General features: G+C 40.1%; 1 protein-coding gene across 1 annotated transcript in view; it reads left to right on the plus strand.

The window, feature by feature from the left end:
- Positions 1-9,128: 9,128 nt before the first annotated feature.
- The window catches only part of Rnf212 (ring finger protein 212), a 50,400-nt gene continuing 31,791 nt past the window's right edge, over positions 9,129-27,737 (plus strand). Inside the window, exons 1-3 of the mRNA XM_052198924.1 lie at positions 9,129-9,237; positions 13,063-13,124; positions 24,631-24,705. Coding sequence (XP_052054884.1) covers positions 9,129-9,237; positions 13,063-13,124; positions 24,631-24,705 — 246 coding nt within the window. The remainder of the gene's footprint in view (positions 9,238-13,062; positions 13,125-24,630; positions 24,706-27,737) is intronic.

The following is a 27,737-nucleotide window of genomic DNA, read 5'->3' on the forward strand; positions in this document are numbered from 1 at the left end:
AAGAATTATAGGAAAACACAAACAAGCAAGTGAAGGAACTGAACAAAAACATCCAGGATCTAAAAACAGAAATAGAAACAACTCGTCTATACCTATAATCCTTAGGTTTGGTCTTCTCATTGTGTCCTGAAGTTCCTGGATGTTTTGAGTTACCAGTTTTATGCATTTTGCATTTTCTTTGACTGGTGAGTCAATGTTTTCTATGGTATCTTCAGCAACTGAGGTTCTTTCTTCTATATCTTGTATTCTGTTGTTGATGCTTGCATCTATGACTCCTGAATTCTTTCCAAGGTTTTCTATCTCCAGAGATGTCTCACTTTGTGATTTCTTTACTGTTTCTACATCCACTTTTAGAACCTGGGTGGTTTTGTTCAGTTCCTTCACTTGATTATTTGTGTTTTCCTGTAATTCTTTAAAAGATTTTTCTGTTTCTTCTTTAAGGGCCTTTACCTGTTGACCAATGTTCTCCTGTATTTATTTAAGGGAGTTATTTAAGTCTTTCTTGAAGCCCTCTATCAGCATCATGAGATATGACTTTAAATCCAACTCTTGCTTTTCCGTTGTGTTGGGGTATCCGGGACTTGCTGTGGTGGGAGAACTGGGTTCTGTTGTTGCCATGTAGCTTTGGTTTCTGTTGGTAGGGTTCTTGTGCTTGCCTTTCGCCATCTGGTGCTAGTTTGTAATCTTGTCTCTGGCTGGAGTTTGTTTCTCCTGTGGGCCTGTAACCCTGTGTCCTTACTCCTCTGAGCTCAAAAGTGAAAGCACTGCTGAGAGGTCTCTCTCTCCTGGCAGGCTATGCATAGAAGGCTATGCATAGAAGAGTTTCCTGGCTCCCCGAGGCAAATGGCTACAGGAAGACTTCTGTCCCAGCTGCCCCACAGATCTTAGACCCTGTGTGATCCTAGCTGGGTCCCCTCCAGAGAGAAGGTGGACATCTCACCTCTGTGCTCAAAAGTGAAAGCCTGCTAGGAAATCAATCCCTCCTTGCTGGCTATGCACAGAAGGCTGTGGAATCTCCCAGCTCCCTGGGCCCTGCTGGATTTCCTAACTCCTATTTCCTGGTTCAGCTCATTGGCCATAAGCTTTTTATTGACAGGAAATAAAAATTATTCTATCTATCTATCTATCTATCTATCTATCTATCTATCTCTCTCTCTTTCTTTCCCTCCCTACTTCCTTCCCTCTTCCTCTCCCTCCTTTTCCCTCCCTCCCTCTCTCTCCTTATCTCCCTCTCTATCCCTCTATCCCTCTCTTTCCCTCTCTCTCCCTCTCTTTCCCTCTCCCTTTCTCCCTCCTCCTCCCCTCACCATCTCCCCACCCTTCCCTCCTCCTCCTTCTTTCTTTTATAACCCAGTGAATACAATTTGTGCTACCCAAATACTCATGGGTTTAGGATTATTAACATCAATAAAGAAAACTGACTCACCCCAAAAGTCATTAATAGCCACACTCCATGCTAGAATGTCAATTGGCTTGATATCATGCTGATCTTATGTATGCAATCATAGCTGCTGTGAGTTCATGAATAAACAGTTCTACCATATCAAGACAACATCATTTTCTTATTTTTATCCCTGACTTCTACCTCCTCTTCCATGATGGTCCCTGGGGGCTGGGGGGCTGATGATGGTGGTGGTGGTGGCATTTACTTTTGTTTGGGGAATTTTGTGTGCGGTAATTTTTTCATTTTTCTTTTTACTTATTCTTCTCTCATACAATACACCCCAACTGCAGCCTCCCCTCAGTCCTCACCACCACCTCCCCTCTCCCCCAGATGTGCTGCAACTCTATTCCTCTTCAGAAAAGAGCATGCCTCTCAGAGATATCAACCAACCATGGCCAAACAAGCAGAAATAAGATTATGCCCTAACCCTCTTATCAAGGCTGCAAAGACAACTCAGTAAGAGGAACCAGTCCTGGAAACAGGCAAAAGAGTCAGAGACACCCCTACTCCCACTGTTAGGAGCCCACAAAAAAATAAATAAACAAAAATAAAAAAACCAAGCTAAACAACCAGAGTATGAAGAGAACCTAATGTAGATCCAGGCAGGTTCTGTGATTGCCATTTCAGTTTCTGTAAGACCCTATGAACTCTGCTTAGTTGATTCTGTGTGCCTTGTCTCCTGTTGTCCTCAACCTTTCTGGCTCCTATAATCCTTCCTCCCACTCTTCTATGGGGTTCCCCAAGCTCCACCTAATGTCTGGGTGTGGATCTCTGAATCTGTTCCCATTGAGATCTGAACTACCATTGCCCCAGCACATCTTGCAGGCAGGACATGTGTGGGTCAAAGGTTTTGTGACTATGTTGGGGTCCCAGTCTGACCACTGGGGACCACTTTACATGGTTACAGAAGATGGCCAGTTCAGACTCCTATTTCCCCTTCCCAGGGGGGATCATGTGTCTCCCCCTTGAGCCCTCCTTGATACTTAGCCTCTCTGGGTCTGTGGATTGTAGTATGATTATCCTTTACTTAACAGCTAATATCCACTTGTGAGTATCTACCATGTTTCTCTTTCTAGGTCTGAGTTGCCTGCCTCAGGATGATTTTCTAGTGCCACCATTTGGCTGAAAATTCCATATCGTCATTTTTCCTAACAGCTGACTAATACTCCACTGTGCAGATGCACCACATTTCCTTTATCCACTCTTTGGCTGAGGGTTGCTAAATCTTGAGGGGAGGGTTACCCTATTTGTGGCTGAGCACTCCACTCACATTTATTCCCTGCTTTCTGACCAATTGTCAGCCCTCTCTTGTTTAATTTTAGCTTACTAATGAGCATGGGTATTTTATCTGCTTGTATGCATCAGGCCTTTGGAGGCAAGAAGAGGGTATCAAATCCCTTGAAATTGGCGTTATAGATGGTTGTGAGCTACATTGTGGGTGCTGGGAAAGGAATCTGGATCCTCTGAAACAGCCATTAGTGCTCTTAACAGAGAAGCCAACTCTAATCCTTCCTCTCCTTTCTGAAGCTGAGCAATAAGAGAACTTTTTTCATTTTTCCCAAGTTGCCCTAGAATTGGCAATAAGAAAAACAAAAGTCTACTTCACATATTGTTACTTTACAGATCATGTGGAAATGCTTATAAGCTGAGAATTCCTAATTATCCTGATTTTATATAATTTCACTTATACATAAGTATCATTAGGTAAATTGTTGCTAATATTTGGACAAACTATTATGTTAAATAAATTAAGAACAATCTACTTTACTTTTACCTCCACTGATCCATTCTCTAATACTCACTTTTCTTTATGCAGATTTTATCTTCTGGTCTATGTCACTATCATTTTTATTGAAGAATATCCTTTAACATTTCAGAGAAGGCAGTTCTGCTGACACATTCTCCCAATTCTCATTTTTCCAATACAGTAACTCTGGTCAACTCTTAAGAACAATTTTGAAAGACCTAAGTTAGTGGGTTCTTCCCTTCTGACACACTAAATATTACCTCCATTCTCCTCTTCTACAGTTTCCAAAAAGTCAGGCATCTTTATTGTTCTATAGGTAAATATCTCCTTTTATGTAATATGATATACATAGGTGGAGTTTTGTTGTGACTGTTTTGCTTTGGCATTAACCCTGCATGGTGTATCCTGAATTCTTTACATCCATATCTGGTATCTATCTGACATTAACTTGAAATTTTTATTTTTATTTAAAATACTCTCCAAAATGTGCTTCAGCTTTTGTCTGTGCTACTTTAAATATTTCTTAGTTTCTTTTCTCTGTCTCTTGCTGATACCACCAGTACAAATGCTAAGTTTTTGTAGTTGCCTCCACAGTTCTTGGATATTCTGTCCCACTTACTTTTATTTTGTTTTTTTGTTTTTGGAAGTCAGTCTATTCTCAGATTCAAAGAATCTATTTGCAGCAATAGCCAACCACTAATAAATACTCTAAAAACAGCCTTTATTACTTTTTATAATGTATTCTGTCTCATCATTTATTTTCCTAGAATTTCTCTATTCATATGACCTACATTTTCGTTCAGGTTGTCCACTTTTCCCATTATCTTCTTTGGCACAGATTTTACAAAAATTCCTGGCCTGGTAATCCTATAGCATAAAAATTATTGATCTGGCAATTCTAATAGCCTTAATTCTAAAATCCTTGCATATACACTGTACTCTCTTCATGTATGATTTCCACCTTTCATTGTGATATAGAGATAGAGAGAGATATAGATATATACATATAGATATGATGTACATAGTACAAGGAACCTAGAACCAGGTCTCATGGATTTTTTTTTACTTGTGCATTTTTGCTCTAGCGAGTTGTGATTCTTTGTATCTATCTGTCTCTCCAGTTTTGTGGAGAAGTTTATCATGTGAATTCAATTATCTAATCCATCTAAGAACTGAGGTTTTCAGTTTGTTAAAATTTTGCTTGTTATAATAGATAGCACAAACACACCACACACAGACACACAGAAAGAGAGACAGAGAGACAGAGAGATACTTTCACAAACAATGCTTTTTATAAAAATAATATCTAAGATTACTTCTATAAATTAGCGTAAAGAGTCAGACATGGTGGTGCATCTGTAATCCCAATACTCCAGAGATAGAGGTAGGTAAAGAGTTTGAAGACATCCTAGGCTAGTAAGGGACACACATACACCCTGCATTAGTCCATGAATATCTTTAGGATAGATCCCTATTTTTGTTTTTTGTTTTTTTTTTTTAAGTTTCCTTTACTGTTACATACTGTTCCTTAGCTGACTTTTCCTTATTTAAAAGTAACAATCTTTCTATCACAAGTAGCACAGTAAATATTATCTTCTGAGTAACTTTGTAACTTCTACATGTTAATAAAATACTCTTCTATAGGTAGGGTTGCTGAGTCAATGAGTATATATTTTGTAAGTTTTAACACACATTGCTTAACTGCTACCCAAAACAGTTTAGTTGCTCAGTCCTTCCAACACTATCTGGAGACTATTTATTTCTCCATACCACCCAAGAATTTTAAAATCCTTACAAACCTCAGGATAAACAAGGGAAGTTTTGCTATAATTTGAATTTTTGTTACTTGTAAGTCTGAGTATTTTTCATGTTTATTAACCATTTTGTTTTTTCCTTAGGAGTGTATAATTTTAATAAACTATTAAAAATAAAGATGAAAAAGAGAGAATAAACTGTTGACAGTCTTAACCCCGAGGTATTATTATCCAAGTTATATGGTGCACAAGGGACATTCTATTTTACTTTGCATTCATCTGGTAAACACATCATTTGCCTAGAATCTAATTCTACAGTTTGTGTCATTTGGAGGGAGTAAGCTGGTGAGTATATGCCTATGTATCCTGTTGTTGAACACATCACTATTCAAGCATGGCATTGGTTTGCAGAGTCAATCACCCACAGACTGACTGGGAACTTATTAAAGTTATGTGCACAGATCTTGGTATGACAACCAAAGAGGGAGTTGGAGAGATTGGAAGGTGTTCAAAGGGAACCATGAAGTTGATTAAACAGTTTGAAAAATAATTGTTGTGGAGAAAGGTTAAAAGGGCTGTGATTACTCAGGCTTGAAAACAAGTGAGGGTTGAAGAGCAAATAAAGAATAGAATTCTAATAACAAAAACTCTTACATGGTCCAAGTGTGGTTCACTATTTTCTAAATGTGTTAAGAACAGCTGAAACATTATTTGTATGTCAGTAAACAAAATTCAGCTCTATGTAAAGAGAAACTTCCATACAAGGGTTTGTTTCTCCCTTTTTACTGTTTGTACAGCGGATCCACTTAGACATTCGAGTTGGAGAACATGACCTTGATGCAGCTATTGTTAAAGCAAAGGACAAAGTTAATGAAGTAACCTTCAAGCTTCAACATCTCATTGAACAAGTGGAGCAAATACTCAAAGAACAAGAGTATCAAAGGGTCAGTCTGTCTTTTCATCTTAGTTTATCTCTTCTTGTCAAAAGTTCATTTCTCAACGCAAAACCTTTGAACCAAGGAAAGAACAAACTGCCTGCCCCTCAGTCTTTCTAAGCTAGAGCTGTGTGGGTGTGAAGGGAGTAGGGAGAGAGTAACCTTTCTTCATTCGCTCTGATGGCCCATGAGTTCCTTCAGAAAAGGAAAGTGAGGCTCATTGACCCCTTCATCCTCCAAAGTTACTAGCCAAGTGTTCACCGAGTAACAAAGGATGTGAGCTCATCCAAGGAATGCTTCCAGACATGTTCCATACACTTGTAGAGACCCAAGTATGTGGGCATTCAGTGTCACAGTTTTAATCTTATGACACCAAAGGTTTTCTGAGTCACTGTGCTCACTGGATGCTGGCCAGACATGGACACAAGTCTACTCACTTACTTTGCCATAACCAAGTCTCAGTTCCTTTATCTGAAAAATAAGGATGAGGTGCAGTATTTCAATACAGCAAGTGTGTGGCATAGATCCCATTTTCCTTGATGGTAAAAACTGTATAAAGTAATAGATCAAATTCCTGCAATGGACACCAAAGTAAAATAAATGTATTTTGTTAAATTGCTGTCTGACAGTTGGCTAAATAATAAATCGCATCTTAGAAAATCATATTCTACCTGTTATATCAAATGGATAAAATTAAATACCAAGAACACATTCAGGAAACTTTGCCTCAAAAATAACACACAAAGTACTTTAAGAAACTGAGACTTTTTATTCCTTTTCTGAATAGGACCGTGAGGAAAATTTCCGTATAACCAGCGAAGATACCAATACAAATGTTTTATGGTGGGCTTTTGCACAAATATTAATCTTTATCTCAGTTGGAACGTTTCAAATGAAGCACCTTAAAGATTTCTTCATAGCTAAGAAGCTTGTTTAAAATACTGTAAGTGAAAGCAAATCATTTGTACAATGTTTGAGTTAATAAACCAAAATACATGCATAAATGTGTTATTTTCTTATTTAAAATTATAGATATTGAAGTTAACATAGAATGGCATTCCTGCTTTTAAAAAAATGTTACTTTAATAAATTAGCTTCTAAATGAGTTAAAAATAAACATATCATTTTAATTTAAACTTGGTATAAATAAGCAACTACCAATAAGCTACAGATGCGATTTTATTTGGTCACAACACATATTAAAAAAAGAATTTTACATTCTCTCTCTCTCTCTCTCTCTCTCTCTCTCTCTCTCTCTCTCTCTCTCTCTCTGCAAGCATGCCCTTTCTTTTTTTTTTTTCTCTTCCCCTCGCTCCCTTATCCCCATGATGATTTCCCTGGTCTCACTTTTTGGGGCCAGTGAACAGCTTCCCAATAAACCTGCCTTTAATATTAAAAAAAAAAGTACTATTTTAACCCTTGTGTAGCCAGGTGGTGGTGGCAAGACCTTTAATCCCATCACTTGGGAGGCAGATAAAGATGAATCTCTGAGTTCAAAGCCAGTTGAGTCCACAGAGTAAGTTTCAGAACTGCCAGGACTACACAAGGAAGCTCTTTCTCCGAAAAGGGGGAGGGAAACAGGGAACCTTATGGCATATATTTAATGTAACATATTAAAATACTATCAGACAGAGCATGTGGCATGGGCCTCTACTGCTACTTCTAAGAAGGCTGAAGCAGGAGGATCCCTAGAGCCCCCAAGTAGAGAGTAGACTGACAGCAGACTCTCTCAGTCACTGTTCTACTGATGTGAAGAGACACCACAACCAAGGCAACTCTTATAAAAGAACACATTTAATTGGGAGTTTGTGTGCAGTTGCACAGGTTTAATATATTACTACCATGTTGGGGAGCATGGCGGCATGCAGGCAGGTGATGGAGCAGTAGCTGAGAGTTATATCCTGATCCACAGGTTCAGAGGGGATGGGGGGACTGGATATGACATGGGCTTTTGAAACCTCAAAGCCCTACTGTAATACTTCCTCCAACAAGACCGCACCTCCTAATCCTTATAATCCTTTCAAATAGTGCCACTCTCTACTGCCTAAGCATCCAAATCCCTAGTGACTCAGCAGTCAAATATATGAGCCTATGGGGGCTATTCTTACTCAAACCACTTCAGAGACCCTTTCTCATAAACAGGACAGTACAACACAAAAAAACAAAACTACTTTAATTTTAATGTACACTCAATAAAAATTAGATATTTTATATCTCATTATTCATACTGAGTTTGTAAACCTAGGTTCTATGATATGCTCACAGCATAATTTGGACTAGTAATTTTTTTAAAGGCCAGATGAAACTCACAACTGCAGTACTGCACAGATCAAATACATCCATTTCCCAAATTATTTCACTAAGAAACAGCCACCTGAATCTTTTTTTTTCTAATTCCTTGAAAGACAGTAAACTTTTCTCCGTACAATAGCTCAGGAATTTTCTCACACAGCCTCTACCAATCCATGCACACTTATGAAGTGGGGAGGAAAGATATCCAGAATTATGTAAGAAACACAACTATTAAAAGTAATCTTAAATTTTAATTTTGAAATAATTTTAATATCACCAAAAACTAGCTGCTTTCACTCTCTGTTGTCTTAAATGGGGAATGATCTTCCCTAAATTAAACCCTTTCTTGTGAACATAGTAGTATCTAGGGATCTCTGTCCTGCCCTGATAAACTTCTGTCCCAGGTCCAAATGCAATCCCTCCCAACCATTCACTGTTCACTGGGTACTTCTAGTCCCCTAGCCTGGTCCCTAACTCCAGCCCACCCCCATCCTCCTGGCAGTCCTTTCCTCCGAACCTGCTGGTTCTTCTTGGTTTCAATGGTTCCCAGGTTTTCTCTCCTCCCCATTATGGTGTGTACAAATGTCCCTGGGCCTATCTCTACCCTGAGGCCTGATCCACCCTGACTCCCTCAATATCCACTACCCTAGCCTAGTTTCACCCTGCTTCTTTAGCAAAGATCTTCCTCATGATGCGCAAAAAGCCACTGTCCCTGCCCCACTTCGTCAAGCTTTCCTCCGCGGCCAAGAAGGCAGCCCTTCTTTGCCTCAGTACTTTGGCCCTGGCTTCCCCCAGGGTTGGCTCTGCGTCAGTTTGAGCGGGAAGCCGCGACCTTGCACGCATGCGCCGGAATGAGCGCAGGCGCAGAGCTGCCTTTCTCGGCTGCGCACTGAGAAGTGGGTTCGTACCTCAGTGTCCTCGCTGGCCTCGCGCGAGTCTCACGTGGGTGCCCGGTCATGGCCAGCTGGGTGTTCTGTAATCGCTGTTTCCAGCCGCCGCACAGGAAGTCGTCCTTCAGCCTGACCAGCTGCGGGCACGTGTACTGCAACGCCTGCCTCCTCAAAGGTCGGCGCAGGCTCGGCGGGCGAAATGGGCCAAGGGTGGCCCGGGCTCACAGCGTGGGTTCACTCCCGTGGGTGGGACAGAGGCAAGGAACTTCAGTGGGTCTGTGCAACTCCATAACCACCGAACCCCTGCAGGGAGACAAAGCAGGAACTCCAGAAAGCCTGCTGCATACTTGGCATCTGGTGGGAAGCTAGTTTGCAGCAGTCAGTTGATCAGATATGAATATTTTTGTTGTTGAAGTAAAGCTGGCGGGGGTCGGGGGGGGGGAATGGATGTGTACAGAAACAGTGGGAAGTGACCGACCTATTTAACTTGGTGAGTCAAGGGACAGGTACACCACCAGCCCTCTGAAATTTCTTGTAGCCTTCGGTTTCATTTTGTTGTCCAGCCTTATCTTAATTCTCTGGGAATTTACACACAGTATTTAGTATGAACATTGTACACGTAGGTGTCACATTTATATGGAACTCGGCTATGTGGTCACACTCCAGCTTATTTATTCATTAGTTGAACTAACATAAGTGGTTTCCAGATTTGTAAGTGACAAATGCTTCGACTATGAAAACTCTGGCTATGTATTTGTTGAGCATAGCTACACATGTGCAACCAGGAGTAGAATGTCTGGGTTTCTGGTGTATACTCTAAGAAGAAGTCTGGTGTAAAAAGTAACCTGGAATGAGAGAAATTCAGAAGCTGTGTAGTGAAGCTTGTGAGAAGCAATGGGAACAAGATGTAGCCCTAGTACCAGATGGGTTTGGGAAAGATGAGGTAGATTAAACAGGCTTAATTCAAGGAAGCAAAGAGCTGAACTCTTTTGCTGGTGGATGCTGGACAGAGAACAGCCAGAGTAAGCTGGTAAACTCATTTTAGACCAGTAGTTCTCAGTCTTCCTAGTGCTGCAGCCCTATAATACAGTTCCTCATGTTCTGATCCCCAACTCTAAAATTATTTTAGTTGCTACTTCAGGGCTAGAATCCTGTTATGAATCATAATGTAAATATCTGTGTTTTCATACAGTCTTATGTACTCCCCAGAAGGGTCACTATCCACAGGTTGAGAACTGATACCTTAGACTCTGTCTTGTGGGAGCTGTCTAGGGAGGAAACAGGAGGAGGTAGTCCTGAGTGGGGATCTGGAATTCAAAGGAGTCAGGAATGTTAATGGTGAGTCAGTAACATGTAAGTAAATGCCAAAGGATTAGGCAATTGGAAAATACTGCCACCTTGGGAAATGTATTTTATAGGTGCCAAGTAGAAGAAAGATGTTGGGTAAAGAAGGAAGTAAAGGTCTTGATGACCTAGATTTTCCCCTAAGATCAAAGAATAAGTGTTTGAAAATATCTACTGTGTCAGTAGTAGAAGTCACCAATGACTTAAAATAACCTAGTTAGAACAGTAAAGATATATACCTTCATGATGTAAATTACAAAGCCCCAACACTGCTGTGTGTGACTGGTTTAAGGCCTTGGGTGGTACACATCTAGGTGGTCTGGTCCTTGAATCATGAAGCCAACATAGTTTCTAGGACCCTGAAGTTATTCTTCCAAAACCATAGGTACTACACGTTTAAAGTATATCAACCCCAGAGACATACAAAAGAAGCTGGAGGAAAAGGATAGGGAGCTCTAGACAGAATCTTAACTTAGCTCATTCTCATGACCCATGTTCATACAGTCTTGTTAAACTCTGGTATAGGCTTCCAGACTTTTTTCAGGCAACACAAATTTCTTAAATTTTTACTTATTTTTATATGTATGGGTGTTTTTCCTGCATGTATGTTTGTGCACCATGTTTGTGCCAGGTATCTATCTGCAAGGTCATCGACTCTCCTAGGACTAGAGATACAGAAGATTGTGATCTACCATGTGGATCCTGGGAATTGAAGTCAGGTCCTCTAAAAGAACAACTAGTTCTTAACTGCTGAATCATCTCTCTAGCCCTTGATGGCAATTTCACACACACACACACACACACACACACACACACATACACACACACACACTGTGGGGGTTGTCTAAGGACTGTCTGTAGGAGTTGTTTCTCTCCCTCTACCATATGGGTTACATAGATTGAACCCATGTCATCATACTTAGTAGCAAGTGTCTTTACCAAAGTTGAGTTGCTGGCCTATGGTAGTACAGATTTTAAAAACAAAAAATGATATAGTATGTACACTATTTAGTAAACTGTTTTTATTGCTTACTTGGGCACAGACAGCCTTCACTGTTAATCCCAGCTCTTGGGACCCATACACAAGTAGATCTCTTGAGTTCTAAGCCAGACTGGTTTACAGATTGAATTACAGGACAGCCAGGACTACACAGAGAAACCATGTCTCAATAAATGAGCCAACAACAAAAACACAAACAAATACACACAAAAAATCTTTTCTTTCTAATGTTGTAAATATCCTTTAGTTATTATGCCATAAATTATTTCATTCCCTACTGAAAGACATTTATTTTGCTCTTTTTGCTGATAGTTCATTCAGGTCATCTCTTTCAGTGTAGTATTTATTTTTAGTTGATGTTTGAGCAGGTATATATTAAATATGAGCCATTTTGGTAGTGAACTTGGAAGTTGCCCTCTGACCTTGACATGCTTACATTTGTTCACCCTCAACACCCCCTGCTGTGTGTGTGAGAGAGAGAGACAGAGAGAGACAGAGAAAGAGGGAGAGGGAGGGAGGGAGGAAAAGAAGGAGAGAGGGAGGGAGGAGAAAGAGGAGGTTTAATTGTAAGAAATCCTGTGGCGATTCTGCATTTTTGCATAGGGTACTAAGGAGGTCCAAGGCTTGGTAGCAACAGAAATGCTGACAAGGGACCCAAGATGTGGTCCACAAGACTGATGGGATAACAAGGCTGGTGCTGAGAGCCAGCCAATGAGTTCAGAGATTCAAGCTAAGATGGTGATAAGTTTCATGAGGGGAAAAGGGAGTGAAATATGGACAGACTCCTTCTAGATCATCAGCAAAAAACTAGAGTGCGAGCAGGTAAATTAGTTATACGCTAGCAGGTAGACAGGTTTATAAACATTTCATGCTTTAGCTAAGATTGGTTCTAGGTAACAGGAACTCATTGGTGATGTATAGGCAATCTTGAGTGGTATTGTGGAGGCTTGAAAGAGTTATTTTCATTTTAAATTGTTAAAAGTTTTAAATTAATATGTCACAAAACCAGATGGTACTGTGTGCTTTGTACTAGTTGAGAGGCAGAAATAAGAGGATTGCAAGTTCAAAGCCCTCCTGAGCAACTAAATAAGCCCGTCTCAGAAAGTTTTTGTTTTGTTTTGTTGTTGTCTGTTTGTTTGTTTTCTTGTTTTTGAGACAAAGTATCTATATAGTCTTGGCTGTTCTAGAGCTCACTGTGTAGACCAGGATCTCAAAGAACTCCTTCTGCCTCTGCCTCTGCCTCTCAAGTGCTGGGATTAAAAATATGTGCCACCATGCCCAGCCTCAAAAAGAAATTTTTTAAAGATTGGTGCTAATATTTAATAGTAGGCCACAGTGTATGTTTGTACCTGCAAGAAGAAAACACACACACATACTCATACCTGAATACCCTGGATATGTAGCAAGAAAGAAAGGACTCCATTGTAAAAACTAAGTATTGTTGACACTTGTGTAACATTCTTTGGGGGCACATTTACAAAGCAGGAAAATAAATTATTGTATAAATTGTTTCATGAATCCACAGCTTCATCATTTAAGAACATGAAAACATTTAGGCACTGTGTAATCCTGCATTGTAACACAAAGTCTATGTTCATGTATATTTCAAAACACTGGTCAGTATAATGTAATTAAACATTTGCTTCTCTCTGATAGGTAAAAAGAATGAATGCATGATCTGTGGTGTTCCTTGTCAAACAGTTTTACTCTCAAAAAATGTAAGTTGTAATCTTTAGAATTTGAATATTGGTTATAATAGTATTTCCTTTTAATTTGGGTTTAAATTCTTAGTAACTAGTATTTAAAATTTTTCTTCATTTTTGCTCAATTAACACTTGTGAGTAATAAGGCGTAATAGGATTTAGCTTTGCTGTTCTGATTTGGTTTTATTGTTGATTGGTTTTGGTTGATTACTGTTTGTAATTTTTCTTGTTTTTCTTTAGTTTTGCTAAGCAAAATGTGTTTACTATTGTGTTATCCAGAATGAACATAAATACAATACCCTTCTACCTTAGCCTATTGAGTGCTGCCATTACAGGCATGAGCCTCCTACCAATCAGTATTTGCTTTTAAACCCTCATACTTTCCTTCTTAGCCATAGGTTGACATTATGCACAGTTTATTGGATTGTGCTATGTTCTTAGAAACGAAAATAGGTTAGATTTACTTAGTACAACACTGACATCCTAGTCAGGCAAATTTGGTTTTTCATAAAAGTCATAGTAAATAGTTAAAAGGGTTGTTCATAATATAAGTTAAAGTCAGTTATTTGCTCCAAGGGCTTAAACCAGTACCTTTAGTTCTTTCTATAAAATATGTCACATTAATTTATTCTTTGGTATAAACTTCTTATCAAGTGATTTGTCTCTTCTATGCCTGTTTTCCAGATGTGTTTTTGAACTGCTGGGGTTTTTTTTGTTTTGTTTTTTGTTTTTGTTTTTGTTTTTTATTTTTTGGATTTGGCTTTTTCCTAGAGAGGGTTTCTCTGTATAGCTCTGGCTGTCCTGGAACTCACTCTGTAGAGCAGGCTGGCCTCGAACTCAGAAATCCGCCTGCCTCTGCCTCCCAGAGTGCTGGGATTACAGGCGTGCGCCACCACTGCCCAGCTCTGAACTGCTGTTTTTTTAACATCACTATTTATATTTAAAAAATACAACAGAGTTACCCAACAACTCAGAAAATATAGAAAGTCATAACAGACAATGTGCCAATTCCCACATCCTGTCCCAAAGATGACAACATCTGTGAGTTGGCACCTAGTTTATATTTATGTCTCTTATTTTCTTTTTACAGATTTTTTCCAAGTAATATCTTGTTTGTGGTACATATTTTTACACTAACACATAATATCTTACTGTTTTTTTGTTTTGTTTTGCTTTTTATATACTTTACACACTGCTCACTGCCCCTCTTCCCAGTCATCTCCTCCCAAAATCCTACCCCCACCTCTTCTCCCTCATCTCCTCTTCTGAGAGGATGGAGGCCTTCCACCTGGGTATCCCCCTACCCTGGCACATCAAGTCTCTGCAGTGCTAGGCACATCCTCTCCCACTGAGGCCAGATAAGGCAGCCCAGCTAGAAGAACATATCCCACTGACAGGCAACAGCTTTTGGAATAACCTCTCACTCCAGTTGTTCAGGACCCACATGAAGACCAAGCTGAATATCTGCTACATATGTGTGTGTTGGGAGAAAAGTCCTAGGTCCACCCTGTGTATGCTCTTTGGTTGGTAGTTCAGTCTCTGAGAGCCCCAAGTTGTCCACACTAGTTGACTGTCCATCTTCTTGTGGAATTCTTATCTCCTTCAGGGCCCACAGTCCTTCCCCCAACTGAAACCCATCCCATGGACAAGCACCAATTCCTGACACTATTAATGATACTCTGTTATGCTTGTAGACAGGAGTCTAGAATGACTGTCCTCTGAGAGGCTCCACCCAGCAGCTGACTCAGGTGGATGCAGAGACCCACAGCTTAATATAATAGTGGATAGAGCCTGAGGACTCTTACTTAATATAATAGTGGATAAAGCATGAGGACTCTTACTGTTTTCTTTTCAAGAGCCTGTGGTGGGTTTTTTCTTCTGTTTTTTTTTTTTTGTTTGTTTGTTTGTATGTTCATTTATTTGTTTGTTTGCTTGCTACTTCTGTAGCAAGATAACTCCATCTCATGTCTGGTCTTTCTGTTTCTTTTGCCTGAAATATTTTTTTCAGGTGGCCATAGTCTCTCACCCACAGCATTATTTTTTACCAAATGACATAGCATTATTTTTACCAATTTCTGTTCACAATTACAAGAGTTTTTATAGGCATAAATTCCTAAAGGTAGAAAAGTAAGGGGAAATATTTAACTATTTAAAATTTTAATAGAGAGAACCTTATTTCCCCCAAACACATCAGTTTTGTAGTCTACTGCTTACATACTGTTTGCTAAATGTCATAACTTGTGGTTTACACACCTCTGCAGCACCCTTCCCTGCCATAAGCCAGGGTCAAGCTGGGAAGACAACCACTGAACCTTTCTGGGTTGAATGTGTAGGCCATTTGTATTCTGTTTCTTAGTTGTGCTGGCTAGTTTTATATCAACTTGACACAAGTTAGAGTCTTCAGAGAAGAGGGAACCTCAATTGAGAAAAGACCTTCATGAGATCAGGCTGTGGAAAGACCTGTCTTGTGTTTTCTTGATTACCAATTGTTGGGGAGGGCACAGCTCCTGGGATAGTGGTCCTGGGCTCTAAGAAAGCAGGCTGAGTGAGCCATGATAAGCATTTCAGAAAGTACCATCCTGCCATGGCCTCTACATCAGTTCCTGTCTCCAGAGTCCTGCCTATTTGAGTTACTGCCCTAACTTCCCTCAGTGATGGACTGTTACCTGGAAGTGTAAGAAAAATAACCCCTTTCCTCCCTAAATTGTGTTTTGGTTATGGACATTCACCACAGCAGTAGTAATCCTGACTAGGACATTAGCAAATGTATTTAAGCTGTTTGTTCCTTCTGTGCACTATACTCTTTAATGTCTTGAGGACTGCTGTCCTGGAATCATTGGAAAGTTTATATCAAAGAATAAGTTAACCTGAGATATTTTTTAAGTAGAATTAAAGTGGATCTGCTTGGATGTCACTCATGTCAAATATTCATGATTCTTGAATGTAATGTGCCCTTGTTACATTTCTGTGTTTGACACAGAATCTCTGGATAAAACAGGCTGGCCTTGAGCTCACAGATATCTGCCTGCTTCTGCCTCCAGAGCATTTAATCTTTAAAAAAATACTTTAAAAAGAAATAGAAGGGGTCATAGAAAGCCTTCCAACAAAAAAAGCACAGGACCAGATGGCTTCAGTGCAGAATTCTATCAGACCTTCAAAGAAGACCTAACACCAATACTATTCAAACTATTCCACAAAATAGAAACAGAAGGAACACTACCCAATTCCTTCTACAAAGCCACAATTACACTGATACCAAAACCACACAAAGATCCAACAAAGAAAGAGAACTTCAGACCAATTTCCCTTATGAACATCGATGCAAAAATACTCAATAAAATTATTGCCAACCGAATCCAAGAACACATAAAAACGATCATCCACCATGATCAAGTAGGCTTTATTCCAGGGATGCAGGGTTGGTTCAATATACGGAAATCCATCAATGCAATCTACTACATAAACAAACTCAAAGAAAAAAACCACATGGTCATTTCATTGGATGCTGAAAAAGCATTTGACAAAATTCAGCATCCTTTCATGCTTAAAGTCTTGGAAAGAACAGGAATTCAAGGCCCATACCTAAACATAGTAAAAGCAATATACAGCAAACCGGTAGCCAGCATCAAACTAAATGGAGAGAAACTTGAAGCAATCCCACTAAAATCAGGGAGTAGACAGGGCTGCCCCCTTTCTCCTTATCTTTTCAATATTGTACTTGAGGTACTAGCTCAGGCAATTAGACAACATAAGGAGGTCAAAGGGATATAAATTGGAAACGAAGAAGTCAAACTATCATTATTTGCAGATGATATGATAGTCTACCTAAGTGTCCCGAAAAACTCCACTAGAGAACTCCTAGAACTGATAAACAACTTCAGCAAAGTGGCAGGTTATAAAATCAACTCAAGCAAATCAGTAGCCTTCCTATACTCAAAGGATAAGCAGACTGAGAAAGAAATTAGGGAAATGACCCCCTTCACAATAGCCACAAACAGTATAAAGTACCTTGGGGTAACTCTTACCAAACATGTGAAAGATCTGTATGACAAGAACTTCAAGACTCTGAAGAAGGAAATAGAGGAAGACCTCAAAAAATGGAAAAACCTCCCATGCTCATGGATCAGCAGGATTAATATAGTTAAAATGGCCATCTTGCCAAAAGCAGTCTACAGATTCAACACAATACCCATCAAAATCCCAACTCAATTCTTCATTGAGTTAGAAAGAGCAATTCTCAAATTCATCTGGAATAACAAAAAACACAGGATAGCTAAAACTATTCTCAACAACAAAAGAAATTCTGGGGGAATCAGTATCCCTGACCTCAAGCAATATTACCGAGCAATAGTGTTAAAAAAAAAAAAACTGCATGGTACTGGTACAGTGACAGGCAGGCGAATCAATGGAACAGGATTGAAGATCCAGAAATGAACTCACACACCTATGGCCACTTAATCCTCGACAAAGGGACTGAAAACATCCAATGGAAAAAAGATAGCCTTTTCAACAAATGGTGCTGGCTTAACTGGAGGTCAGCATGCAGAAGAATTCGAATTGATCCATCTTTGTCTCCTTGTACTAAGCTCAACTCCAAATGGATCAAGGACCTCCACATAAAGCCAGACACTCTGAAGCTAATAGAAGAGAAACTGGGGAAGACCCTTGAGGACATCGGTACAGGGGGAAAGTTCCTGAACAGAACACCAATAGCTTATGCTCTAAGATCAAGAATTGACAAATGGGACCTCATAAAATTACAAAGTTTCTGTAAAGCAAAGGACACCATCAAAAGGACAAATAGGCAACCAACAAGTTGGGAAAAGATCTTCACCAATCCTACATCAGATAGAGGGCTAATATCCAATATATACAAAGAACTCAAGAAGTTAGACCCCAGAAAACCAAATAACCCTATTAAAAAATGGGGTACAGAGTTAAACAAAGAATTCTCACCTGAAGAGCTTCGGATGGCAGAGAAACATCTTAAAAAATGCTCAACTTCACTAGTCATCAGGGAAATGCAAATCAAAACAACCCTGAGATTTCACCTTACACCAGTCAGAATGGCTAAGATTAAAAACTCAGGAGACAGCAGGTGTTGGTGAGGATGTGGAGAAAGAGGAACACTCCTCCACTGCTGGTGGGTTTGCAAATTAGTACAACCACTCTGGAAATCAGTCTGGCGGTTCCTCAGAAAACTGGGCACCTCACTTCTGAAAGATCCTGCTATACCACTCCTGGGCATATACCCAGAGGATTCCCCAGCATGTAATAAGGATATATGCTCCACTATGTTCATAGCAGCCCTATTTATAATAGCCAGAAGCTGGAAAGAACCCAGGTATCCCTCAACAGAAGAATGGATGCAAAAAAATGTGATATATATACACAATGGAGTACTATTCAGCCATTAGAAACAATGAATTCATGAAATTCTTAGGCAAATGGATGGAGCTGGAGAACATCATACTAAGTGAGGTAACCCAGTCTCAAAAGATCAATCATGGTATGCACTCACTAATAAGTGGATATTAGCCTGGAAAACTGGAATACCCAAAACATAATCCACACATCAAATGAGGTACAAGAAGAACGGAGGAGTGGCCCCTAGTTCTGGAAAGATTCAGTGTAGCAGTATGAGACAAAACCAGAACAGGGACGTGGGAAGGGGTGGGTGGGAGAACAGAGAGAGGGAAGGAGGCTTATGTGACTTTCGGGGAGTAGGAACCAGAAAAGGGGAAATCATTTGAAATGTAAATAAAAAATATATCAAATTTAAAAAAAGACTAAGCTACTAACCAGAGTATTCAGAGGCTAGACCCAGGCCCCCAGCATACATGCAGCAGATATGCAGCTCAGTTTTCATGTGGGTCCCCCAGGAACTGGAGTGTGGGCTGTCCCTAAAGCTATTGCTTGTCTGTTGAATCCATTTTCCTAACTGGACTGCCTTGTCTGGTCTTAGTGGGAAAGGATGCACCTAACCCTGCATAAACTTGATGCTCCAGGGGGCTCCACCCTCTCAGAGGAAAAGGGGAGGAAGAGGGGTAAAGACTGTGTGATGAGGGAACCAGAAGGGAGCCATATAGAAAGATGCCCAAAAAAAAAAAAAAAAAAAAAAAAAAAAAAGCAGTTAACCTCACCTTTCCTGGCCTTTCTTTATTTCTGTTTTAACTCAAAAATTGTTGCAAAGAATAGTTTTGGAGTTGGGCATGTTATCAACACCAGGCTGAGGCAGGAGGATTGCTGTAGGTTCAAAATCAGCTTGGGCTACAGTGAAATAAAAGAAGTAACAGGGAGAAGAGGTAAAGGAAGTAAGATAGGAATATTTTTAATTTCTTAAGTGATTAGACTTTAGCTCCACCATCACCTTTATGCTTAAATTTTATGTTATAGCACTGTGACCAGAGTCTTTGATGTTGGGATATTTTCTTAAGTTAATCAGGATTTTCATTGTGATTTATTTTTTATTGACTTTTTATTTTATGTGTATGGTTGTTAGCCTTACATGTATGTCTGTGTACCACATATGTGACTGTTACCCACAGAGGCCAGATGATGGTGTCAGATCTCTTAAAACTGGAATTATAGTGGGTTGTAAGCCACAATGGAGTTACCAGGAATTGAACCTAGGTCCTCTGGAAGAGCACCCAGTCCTCTTAACCACCAAGCCATCTCTTCAGCCCCTTTCATTATGTTTTAATACATGGTAATTATGACTGTTCTGTGGGTGTTTATAAAAAAAAGTATCTTCTTTGTTCTATGAAGGAGAGAACAAGCAAATGAACCAGTGAAGCTGCTAAAACCACTGAGGAATTCCTTCTGCTCCTTCTTCCACATTACATCCTAAGCCATAAATGTGGGCTCCTACTTCAGCAGTCTTCATGAACTCATGAATTTTCCCATGGCTGTATGCCATCACAGATGCTAATCGTTCCTGCTTTCCATTCTCTAGCCACTGGATCTACTTGTGTCTAGGAGATATCTCACCTTTATAAGTCTCACTATTTGGGAATAAGTTGAAGGGCTCTTGTGGCTATACCTCTGGGACCTCCAGGTCAGCAACTCTGACCTGGTGCTACTTCTGTAGCAAGATAACTCCATCTCATGCCTGGTCTTTCTGTTTCTTTTGCCTGAAATATTTTTTTCAGGTGGCCATAGTCTCTCACCCACAGCATTCAGGTTAACTCTCTGTAACTGTCACCTCTATTGTTCTCACTTCAGACTGCTTTTCACTCAACCACCAAAATTCCTTTTTGGTGTACCTATGCTCAACAAATGCAAGAAATGCATGGGAAGGCCTCTGTAATGCACTCAGTGTGTATCATTTCTACCTATACTTAAGTCTAGGAAGTAAGCTTCAGGGAAGTACCCTCCAATAGTGTCTATTTTAGTCTGTTTCTTCAAGTCTGTTATATAAGCAGTTTTTCTCAGACCAGCAATATCCCAGACTATTCAAGAGGTCCCCGTGGATACTCTTATAGCAGATATATATTCATGTATTGATTTGTTTGTCATTAAAATGGGCCATTACTAGTTCACATATAAAATACAATACCAGTGCAGTATTAGAAGCTTGCAAGATGCAGGGAGTGGACAATAACTGGGCCTCTAGGAGGAAACCCTCTGGTGACCTCAAATCAAAGCAGAAGGATATGTGCTGCTTGAAATTTGCCTCCCTGCAGCTCCACAAGGAATAATAAGTTCAAGTGAAGTGTAACTGGCTTTCAAGCAGAGGTAGAAAGGAATGACTAACTCTAAGGAGGTAGATGTTTAATGATATTGGAAAATCTCTGGCTTTTAGACTCCAGGTAATATAGTCATGTCTGTAATGATAAAGGCAAACTCCTTGTGCTCCTTCACCTCACAGAACTCTAGAACAGACAGAACTATGGCTGGAAATAAAGAGGCAAAAGTACCTCAAATATCAGTGAGGGTCTAGCAGAGATCTTCTGAAGATGAGCCCCTGAGGCTTGTATTGTTCTTTATCTATGCAATTGAACATTTCTTCAGTGTCTTACCAAGGTCCCATTGTATATTAGATCATGATAAGGGCCCAAAAATGTTCCTTATGTTCCAAGTTCATAGGTTTCAGATCATACCAAGACCTGAAAAAAGGACCAGATGTTGCCTGGGAACCTGTGCAGTGACATGGGCAGTAACGGTGGCATTCAGAGTGTTCTACTGCAAGAATGCTTTGCTGTGAAAGCTGGGGTCCAAAGTAGCCTCCAACAATGGCTGTCTCACAATGGAAAGGCTTAGAATCTGATAGTTGTTCAGTCTACAAGGCTGGATTTCTCAGCAGTCCAAATCTGGTTCTGTAGTCCTGGTCAATTCCTGAGGAGCCGCTGATCATCAGTCTATGTAGGAATCCTGAAAAACCTGCTTCTAATACTGATGAAGAAATGCCTCAGCAACAAGACAGATGAACTTTCCAGGAAGCAAAAAACAGCTTCCTTCTTCTGTGTTCTTTTATGTGTGCTGCCATTAGAAGATATAGCCAAGATTTAGGGTAGGTTTTCCTACTTCAAATAATCTGATTATGAAAATGTCTTTCCATTCCCCTCCCTCATTAGCAGTTTTAGTTGTACTTATTACCAAATAAAAATAAAAATAAATAAAAATTAAGGGACAGGTGACATCTACCCAGTATTGACTCATTTAGCCCATTGAATGTAGGGTGTGTTTTGTTCAAGTGCTCTTTCACCTGTCAGTAAATTGCAAGTGCTTCTCCATGGAGGTCTGCAATCTGTGGTAGCTCTGTTTGGTGCTGGCTGCTTTAGAGAACTACCACATCAACATTGGAACATCATCTCCTAAACATTCATTACTAGTATGTAAAAATATGTTATATCTTTGACTTTGCTAAAGGTCCTATTCTTCTAGAAATTTGCTTATGCAGTATATTCTTAGTTGGGTTTTAATGCTGTGTGGAGACACCATGACCAAGGCAACTCTTATAAACTTTGATTGGACTGGCTTACAGTTTTAGAGGTTTAGTCTATTATCATCATTACAGGAAGCATAGCAGCATGCTGACGGACATGGTATTGGAGAAGCAGCTGACAATTCTATATCTTGATCTGAAGGTAGCCAGGAGGAGACTGAATTCTACACTGGCTGGAGCTTGCGTATAGGAGATCTCAAATCCTACCCCCACAATGACATTCTTCCTCCAACAAAGCCACACCTACTCCAATAAGACTATACTTCCTAATAGTGCCCTTCCTATGGGCTAAGCATTCAAACATATGAATCTATGGAGCCCAAACCTATTCAAACCACCACAAGTAGTGTCTGCAGTCATTGGCAGGAACTCCTGTGTAGTGCTGTTTAAAAATGCCAACTACAGCAAACACCTCTTAACTTCATGGTCAGAGTTTTAGTCTTTTTTTAACACAAGTTATGAATGATGGTTTATTTGCCTGTAGGGTGTGCTGTCAATAAGCACAATGCAGTTATTCACCAGTCTTGGTGCAGACAAGCTCATTATTGGATGCATTGTAGACAACATCAATGATCCTTGCTTTGTGAGTATAACACTCAGAGCCCCAAGAAAAGTTCCCCACATCCAATCTCAGGGCACACTACTTCTTATTGCCTCCTCTAACTCGGACTCTGTTTATGCCAATCTTAGTGTTGGTAGCAGGCTGCCCCAGCTCATAGCTCTGCTTCTTGTGGTAGGGCTTTTCCCCCGCTCTCACAGGGCTTGTGCCAGTTGTCCTGAGAGATACTCATTGCTCCGTGCTGCCTGGAAAGAGAGGATTTTAGTCTTTCACCAACTTTGCATATACTAGTTTGCTAAAGGTATTTTTAAAATCATGAATGGTATACAAACAATATAACTATATTGATTACTTTAATTATTGATAATACTCTGTTTTACCATATTCTGTTTGTGTAATGGAGAATACATTTGCTTTTTTTAAAAGTTGTGTGTCTGGACAGAGGTCATAGATCATTGGATTCCCTGGAGTAGGAGTTAGAGGTAGTTGTGAACTGCCCAACTCTCTGACCCCTTCATTTACTTTTAAAACTAAACATCCACATAAGATTCCAGGAATAATATCAAGTTGTAATGACATACTACAGATTTTTCAAATAGATTCAATTTGCTATTGTTTCTCTTGGGATTTTTTTGCACCCATGTTCATATATAAGCTGAAGTTGAAAGTTTCTTTCCATAGTTAATATATAATAATAAATCATAGTTAATAGCTTCATAAAAGGTCTTAGAGAGTAGGAGCCCATGCCTTTAATCTCAGCACTTGGGAGGTAGAGGCTAGAATTCTAGGCCAGTCTGGTCTATGTAGCAAGGTCCAGACCAGCCTGCGTGTGTGTGTGTGTGTGTGTGTGTGTGTGTGTGTGTGTGTGTGTGTGTGTATTGTAATGAATTCACAAATATAAGCACCCTACATAGTTTAACATATTCATTCAAACACTTGCCCAGTCCCAAACTCTGTGGGACTCTTGAGGCACCTCCCCAACCCCCAGTTCAAATGACTCTCAGAATTATTTTCCATGATTCTCTTCCATGTTTCTACTAGTACGACTAATTAACAACCATCTCAATGAATCTTCTGTAGTTAAAATTCTGAAACCATAGAGCTTTTCTTAGAGTTTTACATTTTCAGTATCAGCTACATTTTTATGTACTTACCACAAAACCATTTATAATATCTCTAATGGTATTTGATATTTATTTATTTATTTATTTAGGATTTTTGAGTCAGTGTTTCTATATAGTTCTGACTGTTCTGGAACTCAGTATTTAGACCCAGCTGGCTTCAAAGTCACAGAGATCTGCCTACCTCTGTCTACATATGCCACCACAACCACTGTTTTTTCTCTCCCTAATTTTAAAAGTGGCTATTGTGAGTTCTTTTTTATTGAATAACCTTGCCAAATGTGTATTGAGGAATATGAACAAGCATTTTCAGAAAACTAATGTTTGGCTCTGTTGATGGACATACCTACACACAAACATTATATGCATAATTAAAATTAAAATAAAATCTCTTTTTAAAAAGATTCATCTAAGTTAGATTTTTCTGGCAATGGAAAGACATCAGGTGGTTTCAGTCCATTGACCTTTCAGCATCCTTTCCCTTCTCAGATGGAATAATGGCTCTTACTTCATACTAAATTGACAGCACCAAACTACCACAAGTGGCTAATGCTTGGTGGGATTTCTCCACACTTCCTCTTCTCTTGCTCTTTGCTGCCACAGAAACTCTGTTGTCTGTCAATGATCATTTCCTATCCAAGGAATTACTTTGGATTTTATTTGTCTGGGGAAAAAAGTCACCCTTCCACCTTCATTTTGAAGCATATTTTCACTGGATGTAGAGGAGTTTGTGGTCCAGAGTTGCTCAGTAGCCGCCAGTGTGTGCCATTGCCCTGCATGCTCCCTAGAGGTGTGGTCACCTTCACAGGGGTGAATTGTGGTTTTCTTGTGTTATGTATAGTTAATTGTAGATATTAAAAGAAGTTTCTACATAGTCGTTTGCTTCCTCTTCAGACTAACTCCAATATCCAGACATTCTTTCTGGGCATAGATGGCCTATGTAAGAAGTATTCCCAGGAGACCTCTCAGGTGAGTTTGAAGCTTGAGGCTTGAGTTGGTGGTGCTCAGAGCACATGAGTTCAGAGACCCTGTGATGTAAGTGCTCTGGTGGCCAGTGTCTTGCAGAGGTGAGTATGAAAATATCTTCTGCCTCTCCAAGCTTTTTTTTTTTTTACTATCTTACTTATAAAATATTTAAACATAAAGGTTTCAGTGCTGACTTTATCTGTCTTATCTGTGTTGTTGTTTGTGTTCTTATGACACTTGCCCTTCTGTTTCTTCCTACTCTTCTCCCTATTGACACTCTTACTATATGTTACTGCCTAAAGTCAGTGACATGTTCACTTGACTTCTGTCCCTAACATCATGTTCAGTGTCCCCTGTGCTAAGCCCAAAGTTTCATGTCATTTGACTTGATTCCCTGGATTACCTGCAGTATACTCAATGTGAAGGGAAGCTGCCTTCCCTGCCCTCATCCCATTCTCCTGTTCTCTCTCTGTTAGCTGTGCTGCTCTTGGCTCTGTACAGGCCTAGTCTAGCATAGGGCTTTCTTGTTCTTGGTGTTGGCCTTTTCTGCTGTCTCAATGCAAGATAAAGATTTATGATTCCTTTGTGTTCTCTTTCTATATCTCTCCCTCTATGTGTTCTCTCTCTCTCTCTCTCTCTCTCTCTCTCTCTCTCTCTCTCTCTCTCTGTGTGTGTGTGTGTGTGTGTGTGTGTGTGTGTGTGTGTGTGTGTGTGATTTATTGTAAGTTAGCATAGAAATTGCAGTACAACCCAGGCTTGTTTTAAACTCATAACTCTGCTACCTTGTCCTTCCAGGTGCTGGGGTACAGTTATATGTCACCATTTCCAGTTTTCACAGTTCTTTTTACTTTGTTTTACTAATGAAATCTCCCTTGTGAATCCACTGCAGAACTCTAGTCTCTAGAATGTAACACCTAGAGCATAAGCCGGGGAAAACTCCTAGACAGGGAAAGTCCAGACAGACAGAAGATCCAATGACACAGATGCTTGGAGTCCAGCTTGTTCCCATTCTCACAAGAGGCTCTCTGGATAGGTCCAGTCTCATCTACAGTGCCAGTCTGTCTCTCTAAGAAGCAGCCCATTACTATGACAAAAATCTGGATTATAGTGCTACTTTCCATTTGACTCTATCCTTGGGACAATTGTGTCTGCCAAATCAGCAACTATGGAGACTGGACAGCCATTCGTGGGCCTGCAAGATGCTCATACCAAAGCCCTTATATAAAAGTCACCATGTCTTAGCAAGGATAGTATTCCCCATCAACAGGCCTTGCTAGGCTCCAGTGTCTACTCCACTGGAAGCCCAAACCCTGATTGGTGTTGACACATACTACAGAAATCTGGGCCTCTGAGGGAGCGGCTTAGTACAAGAAACCAGTGCAGGGTACACTGAAGAAGGCAGGAGCAGGCAGATAGTAGGTTTCTAGTTGCCAACAGCAACTGGGAACATCAGTCTACTGCCAAAATTCCCAGCTCCACCCATCCCCTAGGTCAAATCTAGAACATGGATAATACAATGTACCTTACAAATATATGAAAGAGAAATTGAAAGAAAGCAAATCCCCCAGACATAGCCTTGTCCCATTCCAACATGATGCCTGCAGGTTTCCAAAGTCACAGAAGGAGGGTTTATCACTAAATCTCTCCCATAAATGTTAGGAGCTGGAAGATTCTTCAATGAAGATTCCTGCAAGGATGGTCTCAAAAGTCTATACTTGTCTATGTGAGCAGCAGTCATTCTGTGGTCCCTGTCTTGTCTCAAAAGGCTGACGTTCTTTTTGGAGACTCAAAGATTTGAGCCACATGAAAAATGTAGAGCCAGAGCTGAGCTCAGGTCTAGGAAAGGTATTGTCTCTGCTAACCTGAAGAGTTATGCCATACATAGTACTATTTCTTTTCTTTTCTTTCTTTCTTTCTTTCTTTCTTTTTTTTTTCTTTTTTTTTTTTTTTTTTGGTCTTTTGAGACAGGGTTTCTCTGTGTAGCCCTGGCTGTCCTGGAACTCACTCTGTAGACCAGGCTGGCCTTTAACTCAGAAATCCACCTGCCTCTGCCTCCCAAGTGCTGGGATTACAGATGTGCTCCGCCGCCGCCACCACCACTCAGCTAGTACTATTTCTTAAGTATCCTCTCATAGTAAATGAAATGCATACTCTGTGGTAAGTTATTGCTTTCCACAACAGAACAGTAGGGGAAGGTATAGGGTGTGATGCAGCTATGGTTCAAGGAGAGTTGTTTGGTGAGTGAAGACCACACTTTTTTGTCTGTGCTGTTACCTAGAGGGATATATAGAACCTTAAAATATCACTTACCTACTATCTTAGTCAGGGTTTCTATTCCTGCACAAACATCATGACCAAGAAGCAAGTTGGGGAGGAAAGGGTTTATTCAGCTTATACTTACTTCCACATTGCTGTTCATCACGAAAGGAAGTCAGGTCTGGAACTAAGCAGGTCAAGAAGCAGGAGACCATGGAGGGATATTACTTACTGGCTTGTTTCTCCTGGCTTGCTCAGCTTGCTTTCTTATAGAACCCAAGACAACCAGCCCAGGGATGGCACTACCCACAAGGGGCCCGCCCCCCTTGATCACTACTTGAGAAAATGCCTTACAGATGGATCTCTCTCAACTGAAGCTGCTTTCTCTATGATAACTCCAACTTGCATCAAGTTGACATAAAACCAGCGAGTACACCTACAATCACCCTGTACTTGTGGAACTAGCACTTAGTGATGGAAGAACTAGATGAGGGAGTGACAGTTTGGTCTCTCAGCCAAGTCGACACTATTTTTTCAAACCATCTACCAGCTCTCTTTGTGTGAGCCTCAGATCACTACTCACTTGTTCACATTGCCATTCTCAGACGCCCAATTCAAATTACATAAGGAACACAAGGTTCCCTGTGAGTGTGAAGGTGGGGATGGTACTGGCTTCAAAAATCGCTGGCTCTAGCAATCTGTACAAGACTGCCTTGGTATCTGCCAGCTTTATCCACCATGGTGGGTTTCCTTGTTTCAATTCTTTCCACCTCTTTACT

The sequence above is a fragment of the Apodemus sylvaticus genome, chromosome 11 (genome assembly GCF_947179515.1).
Source record: "Apodemus sylvaticus chromosome 11, mApoSyl1.1, whole genome shotgun sequence".
Classification (NCBI taxonomy): domain Eukaryota; kingdom Metazoa; phylum Chordata; class Mammalia; order Rodentia; family Muridae; genus Apodemus; species Apodemus sylvaticus.